General features: G+C 43.0%; 2 protein-coding genes across 10 annotated transcripts in view; both read left to right on the forward strand.

Annotated features, from left to right (window-relative positions):
- dgkd (diacylglycerol kinase delta) overlaps nucleotides 1-6221 on the forward strand; it is a 38005-nt gene extending 31784 nt beyond the window's left edge. For 3 of the 4 annotated variants that reach the window (XM_084951873.1, XM_084951875.1, XM_084951874.1), the window contains 4 exons: nucleotides 1584-1701; nucleotides 1823-1953; nucleotides 2128-2227; nucleotides 3051-6221. In XM_084951873.1, the coding sequence (XP_084807999.1) occupies nucleotides 1584-1701; nucleotides 1823-1953; nucleotides 2128-2217 (339 nt within the window). In that variant the 3' untranslated portion in view covers nucleotides 2218-2227; nucleotides 3051-6221. The remainder of the gene's footprint in view (nucleotides 1-1583; nucleotides 1702-1822; nucleotides 1954-2127; nucleotides 2228-3050) is intronic. The other variant, XM_084951872.1, reaches the window with a different exon arrangement.
- An 8752-nt stretch (nucleotides 6222-14973) lies between these two features.
- tsen34 (TSEN34 tRNA splicing endonuclease subunit) lies at nucleotides 14974-19594 on the forward strand. 6 transcript variants are annotated; one of them, XM_084951219.1, is made up of 6 exons: nucleotides 14974-15056; nucleotides 16576-17457; nucleotides 17820-18107; nucleotides 18333-18453; nucleotides 18525-18809; nucleotides 18932-19594. In XM_084951219.1, exons 3-6 carry the CDS (start codon nucleotides 17829-17831, stop codon nucleotides 19117-19119), a joined length of 873 nt encoding a protein of 290 aa, XP_084807345.1. In that variant the 5' UTR covers nucleotides 14974-15056; nucleotides 16576-17457; nucleotides 17820-17828; the 3' UTR covers nucleotides 19120-19594. The 6 variants fall into 6 exon arrangements, with proteins under 6 accessions (XP_084807345.1, XP_084807346.1, XP_084807347.1 ...); XM_084951220.1 differs by having other exon boundaries at nucleotides 15021-17047; nucleotides 17361-17457; XM_084951221.1 differs by having other exon boundaries at nucleotides 15021-16754; nucleotides 17341-17457.
- Nucleotides 19595-21494: the final 1900 nt, after the last annotated feature.

Genomic DNA, 21494 nt, shown 5'->3' on the forward strand with positions numbered 1-21494 from the left:
GATTTCATGACCACAGGATTTCATAATCCAGTTGTAATAAGCTCAATTCGTATTTGGAATCAGTTTAGGAAAACCTTCAGGCTACATAGTCTTTCTCTCTTTGCACCAGCTATTAGAAACCATATGTTTGCCCCCTCCTTATCAGGTGGAGGCTTTCAGGTGTGGTGTAAAAATGGTATTTTGTTAATGTAAGACCTTTACATAAGCAACAAATTTGCCTCTTTTCAGCAACTGGTAAACAGGTTCTCCATACCCAAATCTAACTTTTTTAGATACAACTATGAAACTTTGTATCCTCACATACTGATTGCGTCCCCTCTCGTCCACCGGTCTCTCTGCTAGATGATATTTTTAAAGTTGCATTTGATCAGAACCAAATTATTGGTAACATCTATAATAAACTAATCCAACACAGCTCAACCACTCTCAATCATTTTAAATTAACGCGGGAAAAAGATTTAAATGTTGAAATTTCAGGAGAAGACTGGCTGAAAATTATAAGGAGGATCTATTCATCTTCAATTGAAATTGAATTGAAAGCCTTTATTGTCATTATACATAGTATAATGAGATTAGAAACAGCTCTATAAAAGTGCACACGTGCTTATAGCACATTATAAAAACTATACAATAATTTTACTATACACAGTACAGTACTGACAGAGACAGACAGGCAGAGAACTGATGATATTTCAGTGCAGATTACTTTTTGTACAAGTTTGAGTTGAGTATGGTGATGGCTTTGGGGAAGAAGCTATTTGCCAACGTCATGCTGTTATTCAGTTTAAAATTGTCCATCGACTTCACTGGTGAAAGACTAAACTGTCCAGATTTAGATCAGATCTGGATCCTACCTGTGATAAATGTAAGCAGGCTCCAGCCCTCCTCCTACATATGTTCTGGACATGTCCAATGCTTCATCAGTTTTGGCAATTGGTTTTCTCTACTTTGTCAGAGATTTCAGGAGAGCCTTTTGATCCTTGTCCCTTTGCTGGTCTATTCGGTACCGTCCCGCAGGGGAGGCATCTGAACAAACATAAGCAGAAAACGCCTTTTGCACTCTGTTAGCTAGGAGATGTGTGTTGTTACAGTGGAAAGACTCCTCTCCACCTTCATGTTCACAATGGATCACAGACATTATGTTGTATCTTAAACTGGAAAAGATGAGACGCTCCCTCAAAGGATCCACGTCCAGCTTCTACACTACCTGGCAACCATTTCTGACATTTATTGACAAATGGAAAGATGGACAATAGCTGCCTCTGTACAATTGTGTGCATGTATACATCTGTAAATGTCAATGTGTTTTTGGGGTTGAGTTTTGTTTTTGTTTTTTAGCAGTATGCTGTACTGCTTGTATGTTTAATTTGTTGTTTGTGATTGTACAAAACCTCTTTCAATAAAAAGACTGCAGAGTGCACAGTTCAGTGCAGAGAGGTCTATTAACACATAGTGAAGAAACACCCAGTGCATCACCTAACCAAACCGCCTCGAGGTGTTTAGCGGGTGGTAATATGAAAAGCACCAACCCAGGAAGCGTGAAAACATTTAATGGCAAACATTTCTGCACATCTGTCTCTCAGGGTCCACTGACAGATTTTTCAAAGCGCAGTCGGGGCGCCAAGTTCCGCCTCGTCCCAAAGTTCAAGAAGGAGAAGAACAACAAGAACAAAGAAACATGCGCCACGTTCTCTCTGCCAGGTAACATCTGTCTCTCTCTGTGGGATTAAATTCACAGAGGATAATATAGTCATGGCATTTTATGAAATCACTGTTTGCGGTGTTTTCTGTCTGTCTGAACCACTTCCTGTTGATGTCTCAGTTCACCAGTGGGGGACAGAAGAGGTGGGGGCGTGGCTGGACTTTCTGTGTCTCACTGAGTATAAAGACATCTTTATTGGTCACGACGTCCGTGGAGCTGAGCTCATCCACCTGGAGAGGAGGGACCTAAAGGTACGCCGCTGGGTCACCGCTAACTGCTGATAGGTATAGGTTGATGTAGCATGGATGGATGGATGGTGAAGATGTGATGCATGGTGGTGGATGGATGGTGGTGATGGGATGGATGGGTGGATGGTGGAGTGGAAGTGCCTGCCCAGCCTCACTGACCTCCTCTGGTGTGTGCAGGACCTCGGCGTGACGAAGGTGGGCCACATGAAGAGGATCCTGCAGGGCATCAGAGAGCTGAACAGGAACAGCAGTGCCAGCGAGGCCTAACTGCTGCCAGGTGACTGCTGCTTTATGTGGACAACCTGACATTCTGGCTCATGTTAGCTTGGCGCTAACAGACTCAGTGTTGTCTTTGTCACATGGTAAAAGCGTCTGATTCGTCCCAAGTCTGCGGACTGACTGATCTAACTTTATCAGCTAATGTTAGGAACCAACCCAGACAGCAGCGTCTATCATTGATGTCGCCATTACAGAAAACGTAGTCAGTAAATCACGCTGAGGGCGTTGTGTAGGTGGTGCTAGCTCTAATGTAGGGTAGGTGTGTGTCTTTGTCATAGGGAAGAGGTCGTTTCTCCGTCGTAGTGCTGCTCTGCCTACATTCCACCTCTCTGTGCATGACCCTCACAGTGGACAGCTAAGTAGTGCCAATGTGGCTTTCCGCTGGGTGGGTGTAGCTTACCTGCTTGGAGATCATGAGTGGTGTAGCTGGATGGTGCAGTGAAGAACCAGGACACAGTGATAAGACATGAAGTACTGAAACCCGTCATACATGGAACTGTGAATGCAGGGATCATTTTTTTTAACACTGAACACATGTTTGTAGCAGCCTACACGCTGCATTTTATTATGTAACTGTAGGTATAGGTGTAGTTGGGCCACCACCCATGGGGCGAACGTTTGAGGTCAACACGTCGCTGTGCCGTCTGGGAAACATCAGCACATTTCTGCAGCTAACTCACAGCTACTTGCTAATGCTATCTCAGGAACATTAGCACAAGCTGCAAAGCTAACATTAGCTTGATGAACACTGTGGTCTTCACTGACTCTGAGCTCTGTTTGCAGGTTTCACTGACTGTTTTTTTCCCCTTTTTGTTGCCCAGCAACAGCTGCCTGCTCTCCTGTGTTGCTATTCACCACTTCACCTACCTGACCTCTGACCCTGGACCAGCGCCTCAGCCTACAGACGCAGGTCCAGGACTCGCTGTGATTGGACTTGGATCGGTCTGTGCTGGTTCTCAGTAACCTGACTGAACCCAGACACCCAGGATTTCAGGAGAAACAACCAATTACATGACCCCACAGTGCCTTGTCACCCCACCCACCAGCCAATCAGCAGGAGGTCAAGGAGGGGGGGGTTTATCATTCAGGACGTTTGTGTTCCTGCAGGCTGTTGAAATGTTCAGGAAACACAGAGCTCTCTCTGTGCATCTCGTGACCGTCTGCGTCATGTTTCAGGAAGTCAGAGAAGCTCCCAACCTGATTTCACTGCTGGAGGAGCCAGAACATCACTGTTGGTTTGAGTGTCTGAGCATCAGAACGAGAAGACTCTCACCTGACCAATCATAAGCCGTGTCAGTCGCTGCCCGAGGTGTATCCCCACTTTGAAACTCGTCAGAGACCCAGATCCAGTCTGCAGGACTGAGGTGCCCACCTGTAAGTCGGCAGCAGACCAATCACAGCGTCCTCTGGTATCTGACACGTTTAACCCTTTAATGACTTTACTTCAGGCTGCTGAGCAGGAACTCTGTAACTTCATCAGCAAAGTGTGGACACCTGAGGGGGGAGGGCCTATGTTACCCAGGTAACAGCAGCTGTAGCAGGTCAGATATTTATGTCTTGTATGGAGTGATCTGTGGAGTCCAGGAAGTCTCTTTAAGAAGAGTCATGATGAGGAGATGCTGGAGGCGGGGTCATGTGTCCTTCAGGCCTGCATTTGTGTGGATTCTACTTCTGAGGTTTAAGATAAGCCTTAAGCTCCGCCTTTCTGGGGGCGCAGCATCATGTTTCATATCGTTCTTATCTGTCCAGCGTGCTTATTTTAACACAAACTTATCAGACATGACAGGACCTCCTCCTGCCTGTGGACACTCACCTCAGCCCTGTGACATCACAGGAGCGTGTTGTTTACCTGAATCCAAACGAGCCTTAAACGTACCGTCAGCCCTGCCATTTCAGCTGGACGCTGCCCTGCCGCTGCAATCTGATGATGTCAGCTGCTGTAAATGTTTTGTTGAAAAGCGCAGATGTGTCGGGCTTATAAAGCATCTCCCTGTCTGTCTGTCACAAACACAGCTCCAGGTTCAAAGTTACAAACTCAGCAGAGTTATGTTTCTGTCAAAGGTGACGCGAGACAAGACGCCATCACAAGGCCTGAGGACAGGAAGTCTGTGCGTGAGGACAGGGCGTGTGTGTGTGTGTGGGGTTCATCCACAGCAGAAATCCCAGCGACAGCTCAGACATCGCGTTCTCTGTCATACGTGTGCTGTTCCTGCCTGTATTTATACGAGCCGGCCATCATCACCAGTTCTTTGATAGAATGTAATAAAAGTCACTCAGACGTGTGGAGAAACGGTGTGTGTGTGTGTTGGATGTAGATGCTGATGTTCCGTCTGTGGTCGAGATCAGAAGCTGCACCGCTTCCGTCCGTTCAACAGTTACCAGTTCGGGACTCACAGTAATGTTCGCTCCCAGCGGCACAGCGAAGCCCATCGTCAGGTTTGTGACACAGAAGGAAAGAAAAGCAAAGACGCTGTGTCTCATTTATCGAGAGTATCCGCCACAGGACCGCACACGTCTTTGAAACACTGCAAACATCCCAGGTTATGGAAGTAGCATCTGATCCACGAGGTTAGCATCATGTTTGAGCAGAAGTTCAGTCAAAGTAAAGCCAAGAGCCGCTCCTCAGATCATGGTCTCTTCCTCTAGGTGGCGCTGGAATGTGCTCAATACCACTAAGTGATTAAAGTGGGCCGGGCGACCTCGGTCCAGTTTGCTGATGGTTTTACACACACGAGCTCCACCATGAGGGCAGCTCATCATTTATACAGGCAGGTCCACAGGATGCAGACGGTTTTCTGGAGATGCAGGTGAAGTGCAGACGCTCAGCTTTGACTCAGTGAGTTAAACACAGACTGCAGAAAACTGAGAAGCTACAGACTTTATAACAACGCCGTCATTTCAGGGCTCCAGGGTATGGAAGCCTGTTTCTGCCACTAAGGGGGAAAAAAGGATCCATAACTCAAAATTTTGAGTTATTTTCTTGAAATTTTGAGTTAGCGCTGCCAATCAGTAATCTACGTGAATGATGTCATTTCCTTGTTACCCGGAAGCTGAAGCCCTCAGGTACAAATGCTACAGCTACATCCAGTCATGAATGCACAGATTGCTGAGTATTTTCAGCGTGGCTTCAAATGATGAAATCCTTGTGTTATTAGCTGAATCACATGGCGTTACTATCAGCAAACGTACTCGCGAAAGCGCCAATTTGTTGCGATCCGGTTTTGAATGCGCGCTACTTTGCACCATATGCTTCCGGGTAACAAGTGACCTCATTCATGTAGATTACTGATTGGCAGAGCTAACTCGAAATTTCGAGTTAATAAGTCAAAATTTCGACTTGTGGATACTTGGGTTTTTTGGCGGAAACGGGCTTCCATACTAAGGTAACTAAAGATAAGTGAAAATAAAACGTTCATTTTTAACACTTGGTTGCAAACCCTCCGCTGACACTGACAGCTCATGGACGTTACCATGTGCTTCTTTGCTCTTTAATGCGCTGCCACCTTTACTGCAGCGGCTCTCAGCTGCTGTTTGTTTGTGGACATTTCTGTCTTCAACCAGTGAAACGCTCGGTGGCTTCAGATCAGCTGACTGAACAATGTTCCCCGTGTCTGCGGTGATAAACTCCGGGGTTGCTTTGGCAGACGGTCGACAAAAACCATCTGCTTCATTAACATGAAATAAAGTTGTGTTTAGTCAACATTAATCTTTGTTGTATAACTGCACAACTTTCATACCAACATGATTTGTGTGTTTGTCATTCATGTGAACTCTTTGCAGTCACCTCATGTTAAAATAACACCAACGGTTTGGTTACATTTACACCTGTTTATGTTGACTTTATGTTAAACTGATATTTATCAGAAGAATTATTTATTCTCTCAAGCTGCTGTTTAACATGTTTGCAGTACATGGATTTTCTACATCCTCTAAAAACCTTAAAACCTTAAAAACAGTAAGACAATAAACACAAACACTTCTTTAACCAGTTACCTGTGTCCAGCTGGATTTGAACTTAGTGTCTTATAAACTGAAAAACAGCAGCAGGTGTCCCGGAGTTTACCAAAGGACAGCCCGGTGTCATCTGGTTGATCGCTGTCGTCCCCTCAGTGGATCCTTGGGTGTGAAACGAGTGTTTCTGCATCAAAGCTGAGGAACATTAGGCTGTGTCAGAGTCTGGGTGGCAGTGGTGACACGTCCACAGGACCCCATCCACTGAAGAGGAGTTCAGCAGTTTCCAAGCATCGGATCCAAAAGCCGAAGCTTGAGGTCAGTGTTAACGACGCAGCGTCCATCTCTGACGACTGATGTCTTCAAGGATCAGACATCAGGTGTGTTTATCAGATCAAAACATGTGTTACATACTGCCATCATCATCATCATCATCACAGAACATTTTTATAACCATCAAAAACTGATTTAACCCTCTGGAGTCCACGGACGCACCAGCACGTCCAAACGACCTATGACCCATCATGACCGTTTGCTGCTCTCTGTTTGTGGTCTGTGTTCATTTTTACTTTTTTTTTTTAATGAACTTTATTTAGAACAATAACAATGACAATCTCAAAGAGACAAGCGACATATTGAATCATTCAGAACAGAATCACACCTCTTTCTTTTCTCCCAATCAGAGGAATACACATCACTGCCACAGTGCAGTTGGTACACCACAATGAAATCGACAATAACTGAAAGTAAACATACATACATACGCACACATCTATACACACACATCTACATAATAATAATAATAATATAAAAAGATGAATAACCAATACAAAAATAAATAAATAACAATAAAAAAGAATGAAAAACAAGGAACAGAAATAAAGGAGACAAGGGGGATCATAAAATCTCTAAAAGTGAGGTTCCATAAACAAGACACATAACTTAAATAAGGGGCTAAGAAAAATCAAACTCTTCTAAAAATCTATGCAATTTGATTGCTTGGGGTTTATTTATTAGCTTAAGAGACTTACGGAACAGGGAGAGTTCGTTTTTAAGAGCAGGCCATGAAGGGGGGGATTTAGCATATCGGCATTTATGTGTGTAATACTTTGTTATAATAATGAGATTGTTAACTAAAAACTCACTATTTTTGTCCTTAAGGATTGCTCCAATTTGAATATTTTGAAAAGACCAAAAATCAATATTTCCATACTGGGACAATATTAGGACATAAATTCTGGATTGTCACACACCCATAGAACATGTGCTCTGTTGTTTCCGAAGTTGTTTTACAAATATAACAGTTGTCTAACACAAATTTAAATCTGTCTCTCATAAATTCATTGGAGGGGTAAATATTTTTTGTAGTTCTAAAATGGACTTCTTTAAATTTGGGGGGAATTGGAAATTTTAAATATTTGGTTCTGATCAATGAGATCTCAGATTTGTTAAAATCTTTAAAGATGAGTGAATGTTTTGTCTTCCTGGATATAAGGTGTTAACCAAATACCTCCTCAAAAACTGATTATTGCATTTTTCATTAACCAAGTCAAGACCATCTAGTTTAATTTTATGTAAATTTGGAGTCGGTATATTTGAAAAATTGTCCTTTATCGTATTGACAAGGACTATTGGGATATTCTGTGAAACCTTTTTATAGAGCTCGAACGAGCAACTCATGTCATATTTCTCATTAAGCCTGTTTAATTCAAGTATATCTCCATTTTCATCCATTATATGTGTCACAGACCAAATTTGTTTTGTCATCCATTCTTCCACAAATATAGATTTCCCCCGATTCAATATCACCCTATTATTCCACAATGGAACGCTGTGGGGACTAAAGTTATGTTTAAACATTAATTTCCAATTTAACAAAACTTGTTGATGAAATTTGGAAAGTTTTATGGGTAGTTTAGAAATTTCAAAATCACATACTAAAAGGAATTGGATCCCCCCAACTTTGTTGAAAATAAGAGATGGTATCAAGAACCAGATCTCATTATCATTTTTTAAGAAAGATCGGAGCAAATTAATCTTTAAAATGCCATTCATTATTTCAAAATCGATTGCTTTTAAACCCCCCTCTTCATAGTCTTTTATCAAGTCCCTGTTACTGATATAATGATGTTTATTTTTCCATATGAAATTAAAATTCACCTTATTGATGTCTTTTATAATTCTCGGTGGGATGGCTAGGGAATAAGCTGGACAGATTCATCTGGACAAAGGTTCAACCTTGGTCAACATTATCCTGCTGAACAACGTTAAATCTCTCTGTAGCCAATGGTTCAGAGTTTTTTTGCATTTGTCAATTGTATTCTGAATATTCTTTTCTTCACTATCAGCCATGCATTTAGTTATCCAGATTCCAAGATATCTGATTTCATTTTTGACAGGTATATTGTACAAAGAAGAGTGAGAACAATTGTGGATACTCATGAGTTCACATTTGTCCAGGTTCAGGCGTAGCCCAGAAGCATCAGAGAAGATCTTTATTGTATCTAAGGCCAATGGAATTTGTTCTTTATTTTTTAGAAAGATTGTTGTATCATCGGCAAGCTGACTTATTAGTAATTTGTGGTTATTTATGTATAATCCTTTGATGTTTGAATTTATGACAGTAATAGCAAGTAATTCAGTGGCTACAATGAATAAAAGAGGTGAGATGCTACAGCCCTGCCTGATACCTCTCTCCACCCTGAACCTGGGACATGTGCCTTCTGAAAGAGAAACACAACTATTAATATCAGTGTATAACATAGTGATCATATCCAGAAATGCATCTCCAAACCCAAAATGTTTAAACGTCTTAATAATAAAAGTGTGTTCAATAGAATCAAATGCTTTATGGACGTCCAAGAACAACATAAAACCATCATCCTTAATTAGGTAATTGTAATCGATAAGGTCCAAAACCAAGCGGATATTATTTTGGATCAACCGTCCTTTGAGAAATCCTGATTGTGTTGGGCTAATTATTTCAGAAATACCTGTTTTTAGTCTTGTTGCTAAAATGTATGTAAAAATTTTGTAGTCTGTATTTAAAAGTGTTATAGGTCTTAGATTACTTAGTTTTTTCTTATCTTTCCCCGGTTTTGGAATTAATTTTTATAACTCCTTGTTTCATTGTTGCCATAAACTCCTTTTGATTTATACATTCATTTAACGCACTGAATAATAGTAATTTTAGGTCTTCCCAAAAGTGCTTATAGAAATTAGTTGTTATTCCATCTGGTGAGCGATCAGATGCCATGCTCTTAATAGCAAAATCAAATTCTTCTATAGTTAGGTCTTCATCACAAATTTCTCTAAAATTATCATCAATTACTGGAATCCAATTACTGATTTTGTCAAAGAAGGAGGTGACATTTTGTTCTGAGTATGAAGACTTATAAAGGTTACTGTAAAAAGTTCATTTGCGTTTAGGGTCTGTACATTCCTCTCCGTTGATTATTAGGTTACATATTGAATTATATTCTTGTCTACGTTTTTCTAGAATTACATTAATTAAATCAAACAAAATGGGTGTCAATCAACTGTGCTACGTTTGTGCTGGTTTGTGCTGCTAAAATTTTCGTTTGTGCTGCTTCTGTTTTAAAGATATTAATGAAAATGTAAAGGTCAAAAGGTCAACCAGCCCCCCCACATTACCCAAATCAAACAAAATTGGTGTCAAACGTTTGTGCTACGTTTGTGCTGGTTTGTGCTGCAAAAATTTTCGTTTGTGCTGCTATCATTTTAAAGATATTAATAAAAATTTCTAGAGGTCATCAGAGGTCAACCAGCCCCCCCACATTACCCAAATCAAACAAAATTGGTGTCAATCAACTGTGCTACGTTTGTGCTGGTTTGTGCTGCTAAAATTTTAGTTTGTGCCGCTATCATTTTAAAGATATTAACAAAGATTTCTAGATGTCAACAGAGGTCAACCAGTCCCCCCATATTAATGGAATCAAACAAAATTGATGTCAAACGTTTGTGCTGGTTTGTGCTGCAAAAATATTTGTTTGTGCTGCTAACATTTTAAAAATTTTAATAAAATAACGTCTTGATGCGTGCTTAATCATCCAGGTAAGTAAATCCCAAAAGGTTGATTCTGTTCATCTGGACATTTTCAGTTGGAGAAAGGTTTCGTCACTCATCCAAGTGACTTCTTCAGTCTCAGCTGACTGCAGGTTTCCCCAACCTTATAAACAGTACATTTGCATAGTGAAGGAAACTAGCGCCACTGAATGAACAATGTGCTGGGGGGTTAGTTCCATGATTGTTAGTATGCAAATTCTTATGACCATTGATCAATGACAACTAATCAAAGCCTACTGATCAATGGCCATGAGTACCATTCACAGAAAGTGGGGAATGGCTGCAATCACAGCATTGTAAGATGGCAAAAGATGTACCCTTGGGCCCCCCTTCTCGATTCAGAGATGGTCAGCATCCTGACAGCCCAATGGACGAAGCTGTCTCTCAGTCTGCTGGTTCTGGCCCGGAGGCTCTTCAGTATCCTTCCTAATGGCAGCAAACTGAAGACGCTGTTGAAGGGATGAGTGGAGTCACCTGTAATGGAGAGGACCTTCCATATGAGGCAGGTGCAGTAGATCTCCTGGGGAGGGAGGCAAGAGAGGTCCCCACAATGCTCTCGGCTGCTCTCACTACCCGTTGTCATTTTTTCCTGCAGAACCCAATGCAGGAGTCATACCACACAGTGATGCAGCTGGTAAGGATACTCTCAACTGTGCCTCTGTAAAAGGTGCTCATAATGGGGGTTGAATCTCTTGTGCTTCTCAGTTTGCAGAGGAAGTAGAGTCGCTGTTGGTCTTCTCCACATTCAGGGACAGGTTGTTGTTGCTGCACCACTCTGCCAGATGGTTAACTTCACCCCTGTAGTAGATCTCGTCGTGGGTCAGCAGAGTGAAGAGAAGGGGGCTCAACACACATCCTTGGGGAGCCCCCGTATTCCGTGTTCTTGGGCTGGAGGTGTTGCTGTCGACCCGTACTGTCTGCTGTCTTCCTGTCAAGAAATCTAGCAGCCCGTTATACAGCAAGGTGCTGATCCCCAGCAGATCCAGTTTGCGAATGAGTTGCTGGGGAATGATGGTGTTGAATGCTGAACTGAAGTCTATGAACAGCACTCTGACATATGAGTCTCTAGTGTTCAGATGTGTGAGGGCTGAGTGAGGGGCAGTTGAAATTCCATCATCGGTTGAGCGTTTTGACCGGTATGCGAACTGAAATGGATCCAGGTTGGGGGAAAGCGATAATTTGATTTGATGCATGACTAACCGTTCAAAGCACTTAACTTAATAATGATGGAGGTGAGTTTGACAGGACGGTAGTCCTTAAAGCAGGAGATAGATGACTTCTTGGGTACAGTAATGATGGTGGAGGCTTTGAGGCATGTGGGAATGACGGCCTGACCCTAGTGATGTGTTAAAGATGTCTGTGAAGACATTTGTGAGTTCCACAGCATAGTCCGTCAGTGCTTGTCCAAGGATGTTATCAGGACCTGGAGCTTTGCGTGTACTGATTTTGGCAAGGGATCTCCACACACTGTCTGGGGATTGTGTCACCACGGTCTGTAGAGTGGGCTTGTAGTCTGTGATGGTTTGTATTCCTTGCCACTGCCTCCAAGTATTTCTGCTGTCGCTGAAGCTTTGCTATAGCTGATGCCACGTGACAGGTTTGCCCTTGCTGTTCTTAGACTCACCTAATTCCCGGCTCTGAAGGCTGCATTTTTCAACCTTAGGAGCATTTAAACCTGACCTGTGAGCCATGGATTCTGATTGGCCCGGACAGTGATAGTCCTGGTCTCTGTGACATCATTGATGCATTTTGGGATGTAGGCAGTGACAGTTTCTGTATATTCCTGAAAGTCTGTGGTGTTGTCGTGTGTGGCAGCCTGTGGTGGAAAAGCAGTGCCTCTGAGGACCCTTCTGGCCACACCTGTACCTGCTTACGAACTGGTTTGGTGACTTTGACCAGGGGCCTGTGGGAACCCATGGCACACCTAGATTTCTGCCTGTACTGACCCTTATGCAAAATAGGTGGAATTAAGACACAGTTCCAAAAGCAAACACAACTGATCAGTGCTGAGAGTGGTCCTGTTGCTGAGGTTGGGATGATCCTGTAATCTCTTATGAACGACCTCCAACGCTTCTATGGCTGGGATGCAAGTGAAGACAGATGTAACATCTCTCTCTCACTGTACATGTACTGTTTATAAAATTAGGGAAACATAACCTGCACAAACAAAATAATTTGCAGGACAAATGTTTGACATCAATTTTGTTCGATTTGAAGAAGGTAGGGGGGGCAACTTCACTCACGTGTGTTTATAAGGTTGGGGAAACCTGCAGTCAGCTGAGACTGAAGAAGTCACTTGGATGAGTGACGAAACCTTTCTCCAACTGAAAATGTCCAGATGAACAGAATTAACCTTTTGGGATTTACTTACCTGGATGATTAAGCACGCATCAAGACGTTATTTTATTAAAATTTTTAAAATGTTAGCAGCACAAACAAAAATTTTTGCAGCACAAACCAGCACAAACGTTTGACATCAATTTTGTTTGATCCCATTAATATGGGGGGGCTGGTTGACCTCTGATGACCTCTAGAAATTTTTGTTAATATCTTTAAAATAATAGCGGCACAAACAAAAATTTCTGCAGCACAAACCAGCACAAACGTAGCACAAACGTTTAACACCAATTTTGTTTGATTTGGGTAATGTGGGGGGGCTGGTTGACCTTTTGACCTTTACCTTTTCATTAATATCTTTAAAACAGAAGCAGCACAAACGACAATTTTAGCAGCACAAACCAGCACAAACGTAGCACAGTTGATTAACACCAATTTTGTTTGATTTAATTAATGTGGGGGGGCTGGTTGACCTCTGATGACCTCTAGAAATTTTTATTAATATCTTTAAAATGATAGCAGCACAAACGAAAATTTTTGCAGCACAAACCAGCACAAACGTAGCACAAACGTTTGATACCACTTTTGTTGGATTTGAAGAAGGTGGGGGGGCCAACTTCACTCACATTTTTCATGTTTGCAAAAATAGGCAGTGTTCTTTTCACCCTCTTCTATCCACTTGGCTTTGGATCGCAAATAAGCAGCCTTGGCTCTATAAAGGTACATTTCGTCCAATTTAGATTGTAAGTTATTAATTTTTCCTTTTTCTTCCTCAGTCCAATTCAATTTGCCATAAAGATTCATAAGTTCTTTTACTACATTTGGTTCCTCTTCTTTCCTTTGTCTGTTTAACTTTTTACCGAATGCAATTGAGGTTTTTCTGATTCTAAATTTAAGATATTCCCATTTGAGTATCGGTGTATTGATGGCTTCATCATTCTGGATATCTAAAATTAATTTTTAATAGAATTACAATACTCCTCATTTCTCAGCATCTTAAAGTTAAATTTCCAATAATCCTTAAATGTGTTGTTTTGGTCTTTGCTTTGTAGTCTTAGAATAATGGCGCAATGGTCACCATTAGAGATGACTGTTTCCTTAACATATTGTAAAATTGAGTTGGATACCAACCAATAATCAATACGTGACCTGCTTTGACCATTAGGTTTGTGCCAGGTGAATTGTTTTACATCTTTGTTTAACAATCTCCACACATCTATTAATTTAGTATCATTAGCGAAATTTTCAAATATTGGGTTTTTATGTTCTCTTAAAAATTTTGAAGGCCATCTATCCAACCATTCATCAGGAGTCACATTGAAATCACCTCCAACTACTATATAATCAGTGGGGAATTTGGTATAAAGTTCCTTTATAACTGTAGAAATTTGATGCAGCAGGTTCTTATTCTCTTGATCATTGTTGTATCCATAAACATTAACCAAAATAATCAGAGTATTATCAGTATTTAACACACAGGCAACCCAATGACCATCTTTGTCTTCCATGTTGCACAAAAGCCTACCAGGACATCTGTTGAAACAAATAGCAACCCCAGCCGACCTGTTTGTACCATGACTAAAAAAAATTTATCTCCCCATTGTTGTGACCAAAATTTCACATCAGATTCCTCAGGATGAGTTTCCTGGAGAAAAAAACAATTTGCCTGTTGCCCCTTGCAGAACAGAAAAACAGCTTTGCGTTTAATTGAGTCTTTAAGTCCCCTTGTGTTAATTCATTTTTACTTCTTACACTGTTCAACTAAAAACACTTTCAGAGGAAAGAGCAGGGAACTCACGTGACCCGGCAGTTGCGCTGCTTCTTCCGGTCTAAGCGCTCGTGTTTCCGGTCCGCCCTGTCGCTACCCGATCCGTACCGGAAACCCGATCGGTACCCCGCATGCACAAATCTTACATCACTTCCTCTCTTTGCCAACTTTTTTTTTTTTTTAATTTATTTAAATTTTGCACACATTTACAATCTCTCATTGGGAGACAACATTGTCTCCCAATGAGAGATTGTGGCGTTGTGTTTGCTATTTTGTATTTGTATATCTGTATTTTGTGCTTTGTCAATAAAGCGTATTCAAAATAATAATAATAATAATAATAATTTAGTGATAGTCGAGTGTGTTTATGCTTGTCTGTGTGGAGAGGATTGTTGGAATAGTGATGATGATGTCCGCTATCACTGTCAATTGTCAGTAAACACTTCATCTGGCTGATGAATCTTCAGTGACACATTACTAAGTCAGTATTATTAACTCTGTAATTAGGCGCCATTCTTCTTATTTTACGGCGCTGATGTTCAATCGGGGAACGCTCTCTGTTGAGGAGAAAAGTGTGAATTTGTTTGTATACGGATTATCCATTGTTTAACCCTCTGGGGTCGCCGGATGCGCCGGCGCGTCAAAATCACATGACCAATTTAAGACGACATAGCTACAAGATGCAGTAAGTCAGAGTCTCCATTTCAACTTGGGTCGAAAGTGCAGACTTCAAACTATATACCAGTTTTTGAATTGTGTCGATGGGCCACGTAAAACCAGAGTTATGATAAATAATGCACGCGATGTTTTCTTCTGAACAACACAGTGGCGTTTACAGCGGGAAGAACGGTAAAAACGGCGTTTTCTACAGACAGCGCTAGCAAACACTCTCCGCTTGCGAGTGAAAAAAGAAAAAACACCCCTTCCCTATTGGTATTAGATTTTACCATGTCAGCCAATCAAAAAAATAATATGGCAAACATGTGACACTTGGTTGTTTAGGGAGAAGGGGAAGTTTTTAGGAGTGACACCCGTGGCGGAAAGCGGGCGAGCCAAAGAAAGAGAGAGAGGTTTCATATGTGAGACATTAGTGACGTTTAGCGTGTTTGGAGGCTGTAGTTAGTTTGTTGTGTAGTTATTGTCTTGTATTGTGTGTCAGTTATACTGCTGAATTTCATATTTTCTCCAAAAAAAGCCGTCAAAGGCAGATTCCCGTGTAAACCGTGTTCCCACATGGAAAACAGGATGGATGCACCTCCTGCTGTCAGACCTGCAGGGTTTAGGCCTGTGCTGTTCTCCTCTGTCTTATACTGAACACAAACTACATTTTTTGGACTGGCACAAATAATTTGTGTGCCTTCTTATTTGATGCAGCACACCTGAATGTTCTGTAAATAGATTTAAATGGTTATATAAAAAACGCCTGAGGCCTTGGCTGCATTTTTAGGTGAATAGTACCATATAACTTTGTTGTTTGCAAAACTTGTGCATAATTTTTAGAAATGTACAATTTCTATTTGCATTTCAAGTTATGAAAATGATTCCTTAAACATGTTTGTAGGTTTTACAGTAAAAAATCTAACTTCTTTCTACTCGCATTTTGAATTTTTTGTCTGAATTTAGATCAACTGTGTTAATATAGTATACCAAAATGAAAAAATAACTCAAATTTCAGATATTTGAGGTTGTGCTGAAAATAATGATACCAAACAAGGCAAGAAAAACATATTTTAAAGATGAAATATGGAGGTAAAATCAAAAGTAGTCAAAAACGGCCAATTATACCCTGGACCCCAGAGGGTTAAATGTCCCGGTAGTCGAAAAGGAAGCAGAGCTGTTGAGAAATGCTAGGAGCTAACTGGGCGCTAACCGTATCATTCAAATATATTGAATGTCGCAATGTTGGCAAAAAGAGGAAGTGACGTAAGATTTGCGCATGCGGGGTACCGATCGGGTTTCCGGTACGGATCTTTTTTTTTTTTTTTTTTTTGAATACGCTTTATTGACAAAGCACAAAATACAGACATACAAATACAAAGTAGCAAACACAATGTCAGGGGGTTCGTATAAAAAAACAAAATAGACACAGTCTATTAAAGAATCAGATGATATTGAACAGGGAACATACGTTTATGGTTTTGACAGCTTTTTGATTTTGAGAATGTTGTATGGTTTTAACATATTGTTTGGTTTCATTTAAAAAGCACCGAAAGGATGGTTTTGCGTTTCCGGTACGGATCGGGTAGTGACAACTGACAACAGCTACAGCCGCAGCAGTTTACGGCAGGTCGGGACCGGGCGCGTGCAGCAGGCGCTCCCTCGTGAGCTCGGGGATTGGATCGGCTGACGGACCGGAGAGTCGGAGTGAGCCTCGGATCGGACCGTAAGTGCGCATGCTCAGTCGGCTGGTTCCTCAGCTGTTTGTCGGCTCAGAGAGTGTCAGTCAGCAGACGATACAAGTTTGGAGCCAAATTTCGTTTAGCTATTAAAACACTTCACGTCTCCTACAGAGCAGCAGGTCTCTGTCTTCACGTCAATAAATGTGAGATTTGATTGTTCGGTATCGTTCTCCCTAAAGACCAACAAAGACGAGGCTCATTAAACTTCAGTTTCAGTCGGTGCTCATTGAGCTCGGTCTCTGAGAGGCTTCAGTACTCGTGCAGCGGGCATCTCCAGGTGAGCTGTAGAGCTGGGAATGGATCCTTCACTCTTCAGCTCAGAAGAATCAAAGAAATCTTCTGCAGTGAAAAAGCAAAGATAAGGCTGAAGATTTTTATAAAGAAATCTTCAATGATGAACTCTTATGAGAACGCTGCTCTGTCTTCCTTCCTCCTCTCTAAACAACACATTTATTATTCCTCAGCTTCCTACAAGCATGTGTGATGTCATCTTCCTCTTCATATCCTGTCTAAAACTGGAGCTTTTGTTTCTTTGTCTGTAATTCTGATGTTGTTGAAACTGTGATGAAGAGGTCAGAGCTCTGTTCCAGGAGGATCCTGTTTCTAAGCACACGCAGTCTTCTGTTGGAATCGCCTCGTCTCTGGTATTACCTGGAAGAAGGACGTGTCCTTTAAACGTGTCCACAGGTGTGTCCTACCAAAGGTGTCCTTAAAACAGTCAAACTGTGATGTCACACACGAGTCTGTTCATTTGTTCTGGCGTGCTCACACTCCACACGTTTATGTCAGAGACTATAAAAAGTGATCCCAGTGGTTTTGGAACGGCGTTTTATCCGGACCACATCAGGACAACAAGTTGTGAAACATTGTGTGCTGTATGTATTTCATGTAATCTGTGTGCGACTGAGGCAGCTGCTGCGCTTGGACTTTGTTCTTTTGTGGAATAAAGTTTTGCTAGCAGCTTGCCATCATTTGATCCTCCTGCAGAGACTGCGTGTGTGTGTCTCTCACACCTGCACGTCAGCTGACTGAGTCCTCTGTCTCCACAGGTCGTCCTGATGGAGGCGCTGTCCTGCGGGGAGCGGCGTCTGGGCTCTGAGGAAGAGGATGCCGCCCCAGCTGTGGGAGTGAGTCTGTGTGACTCCGCCCCGTTGGTGTGGAGGATGCAGGACCTGAGGGCTGTTAGGGCTCAAGGCCTGGTGGGGGCACTCCTGGGGTCGCTGCCCCGAACGCCCCGACAGAACGGGCGCCTGGGTCGACCGCTGCTGCTGCTGCCAGAGGAGGAGGGGCTGCTGAGGGAGCGCCGCGCCGCTGCAGCCCTGCCGGACCGCTGCCAGGTCAGAGCGGGTCGTTACAGGTGCTGGCGCTCATCGTGGCGTCTCATTAAGCTGGCCGCCATGTTGGCTGTTTCGAGGTCACGGTCACCCTGTACATACAGTTAGCGTGTCAGGCTGCAGACATGTTTATTTTAACACGGGACTCTGTGGCACGGACTCACTGCTGGTTGTCATAGGAACTCCAAGGCCGAGCGTCCTGTGTGTTTGATGTGTTGTTGTTCTCAGCAGGATTGGGGGGGGGCGGAGCTCCGTCAGAAGTACGAGGAGGAGGAGAAGAGGAGCTTTGAGGAGCAGAGCGTCCTCGCACTGGAGGACAGGAAGTTGGCGCTGCTCCGAGCTATGACAGGTGAGTGTTGCCGTGATAAGGTTTCTGCATTCTGTACCTGGCGGCTGCGCTCACGGTGCCCGTCCTCTCAGGTGCAGAGTCTGGCGCTGCGAGTGCAGATGAAGCCCTGCGGCGCCGCCTGCAGGCTCTGGACCAGAACTTCACCTTCCCGCAGTCAGCAATGGCAGTCCAGCTGAGCACGGCGAGGGCGGGGCTAAGTTACTGTCCCGAAGCCCGAGCCTTCCTGCAGGCCTACGGGCCAACTGGGGCTGAGCCCCGCTGTGACGCCAGGTACCAGGTGTTCAGAGACCTACGGGGGCGGGGCTTCTACCTGACCTCAGCAGGAAAGTTTGGAGGAGACTTCCTGGTGTATCCAGGTGAGTGAGGAGCTCAACACCTGACCAGAATGATTCCTGAGGCTGACAGCCTGACATCACTGCTGACGTCAGTGATGTCAGGCTTCTGCTGCTGCTGACTCTGTGTGGTCATGTCTCGTCAGGTGACCCTCTGCGGTTCCACGCTCACTTTATCGCCGTCTGTGTGTCTCTGGATGAGTCCGTGTGTTTGCTGGATGTCCTCGCCGTGGCTCGTCTGGGATCCAACGTGAAGAAGACGGTCCTTCTGTGTTCGCCGGGGCCAGACGCCAGGGTCTGCTACACGTCGCTTCAGTGGAGCGGGATGATTTAAACCCGGGGGACAGGACAGACGGCACCCGCCGGCCCATGTTAAGGCAGGTCCGCATCCTGCATCTAAAACCTGTTTCTGTAAGTTTGAGGCTGAAGAACAACTGCAGGAGGTCATGTGACTGACAGGGCGGAGCAGGGCCGCGGCCTCTAAAGGACCAGTAGAGCATGATCGGTCTGCTCTTTGTTTCTGCGTGGCGAGCGTCACAGATACAGCTCTCTGCAGCTTTCAGACTCATCCACGCGGTTTCTCTGATGAAGCCTGCGTGGAGCCGAGTCCAGCTCTGATCTCCGAGCCGTTCGACAACTTTGTCTTAAAGCAGCGTGCTGGAGGTGAAAGGGCCCCGACAAACCCCGCCCACTTCTTTATTTCTTTTCATTAGTGACAGTGCAAGGAAACAAAGGACAGCTCTCCGTTTTTCAAAGATTGTATTTTCTCAGTGAGTCATTGTGTTGAAATAAAAGTGATGTGGTATCGATCTGTGATTGGGCGTGTGATTTCTGCCCCGATCGGCAGACCTGCTGTGAACACGAGCCACGCCAGGCAGTGACACTGTGAACAGAGGATGATCTGATATCGTCGTGTTGTTCCCACATCATCATAATAAATGTTGTCCCAGGTTTAACATTGCAACTGACCAATCACATTGTTGTGACGTCATGCTTTTGCAAGCCAAGCGATTGATTCATTTATGACATTCCAGTGTTGCAAGGACAGCATGTATAATGCTCGCCGTTTATTAAAGAACAGTATCCTGAAAAGAGTTCCAACTGCTGGATCGGCGGCAGCGGCGGTTTCTCGCAAGTTCAGTAGATTTTTTTTTTTTATGGCGTTTTTTTCCGAAGTCACAAAAGTATGACGTCACAACAATGTGATTGGTCACTTGCAATGTTGAACCTGGAACAACATTTATTATGATGATGTGGGAACAACACCAACACGAGGATATCTGTGCATGAACAGACGTGATAAAAGGTAACGACGCCAACAAGGATCAGAGCCGAGAGAAAATCAAACACACCCGAATTTACTGCAAAGTTTATAATATCAGATGAAAAGCTCTGGGAGAAGGTAGGGCTGCTCAATTAATCGAATTTTAATCTCGATTACGATCTGGGCTTTCAACGATCATTAAAAATGACTGAGCCGATTATTAGCCCCTCCCTCGTGCTTTACTCTCGCGCTGCTCCGTGTGGCAAGTCGAGCGCACCTCTGCATTTCGAACACATGTCACAACAATTAAGAGGACCCGAGGGAAGCTCGGAAAGCTAAGCAGAAGTTATTTGGAGAGGAGAGTGACTGTCGTTGGTTGAAAAGAGAGGTAAAAAAAACTTCAGTGGTGTGGAAACATACGGTGGCCCCTAAAGACAAAGTACGTACAAACTCCAAAACACTTGCAAACTCCAAAACACAACGGAAGTGCTCCAGGACGCTAGGGGCAGTGTTGAGCTCGATTTGCAAAATAAACGGCAAGTTTGTTGCAAACACATGGGCTGTATGGGACGGTCTAGTCTCCGTTGCGCTTCCCAGGTTGCCTAGCAACCATGATACTAACCGCTGGAAACGTGTCATACAACTTTGTTTGACAGAAATGAAGGAGAACATATTTTGTTCATTTGTTTGTTTGTTTCTACATGAGCTTTGTGTGATTTGATAAGTATCTGAGGCTGAGCCCACAGGACAGTAAAACATGATTGTTGGGCTTCATTTCTGTACTGAACAGTCATTTAAGATCAGTTAGTAAATAACAATTAGCTAATGTTGTTCATGAGACTAAAGTCACATCACTTTGGTAATGTAAATATAATATGGACAATATTATAGTTATTATATTAATCATTATTAGCTATTACAGCAGTGAACATGAACTCTGTGTCAAATACTGAGCCTCAGTACAGATTCAAGTTGCAGTTATTTATATGTCTTATCACCTTAAATCTTCACTCAAAGACAAGTGTCTTTGACAGTGCATATATAGGTGTATCATATATAAGAGACAAATGTTGTTCCTTCAGTATGTTGGCATTACTAAATTTGGCTCATTGCTTACATACAGGGAGTGCAGAATTATTAGGCAAATGAGTATTTTGTCCACATCATCCTCTGCATGCATGTTGTCTTACTCCAAGCTGTATAGGCTCGAAAGCCTACTACCAATTAAGCATATTAGGTGATGTGCATCTCTGTAATGAGAAGGGGTGTGGTCTAATGACATCAACACCCTATATCAGGTGTGCATAATTATTAGGCAACGTCCTTTCCTTTGGCAAAATGGGTCAAAAGAAGGACTTGACAGGCTCAGAAAAGTCAAAAATAGTGAGATATCTTGCAGAGGGATGCAGCAGTCTCAAAATTGCAAAGCTTCTGAAGCGTGATCA

This window comes from Perissodus microlepis, chromosome 14 (assembly GCF_051167445.1).
Source record: "Perissodus microlepis isolate ML-2025 ecotype Zambia chromosome 14, ASM5116744v1, whole genome shotgun sequence".
NCBI lineage: Eukaryota > Metazoa > Chordata > Actinopteri > Cichliformes > Cichlidae > Perissodus > Perissodus microlepis.

Excerpts from the sequence above, each read along its gene's own strand:
- tsen34 (XM_084951219.1), top strand. The coding sequence starts at position 17,829 with ATGGAGGCGCTGTCCTGCGGGGAGCGGCGTCTGGGCTCTGAGGAAGAG. Across the intron at positions 18,454-18,524 it reads GCTGCTCCGAGCTATGACAG|GTGCAGAGTCTGGCGCTGCG; the intron begins GTGAGTGTTGCC and ends CCGTCCTCTCAG. Across the intron at positions 18,810-18,931 it reads AGACTTCCTGGTGTATCCAG|GTGACCCTCTGCGGTTCCAC; the intron begins GTGAGTGAGGAG and ends ATGTCTCGTCAG.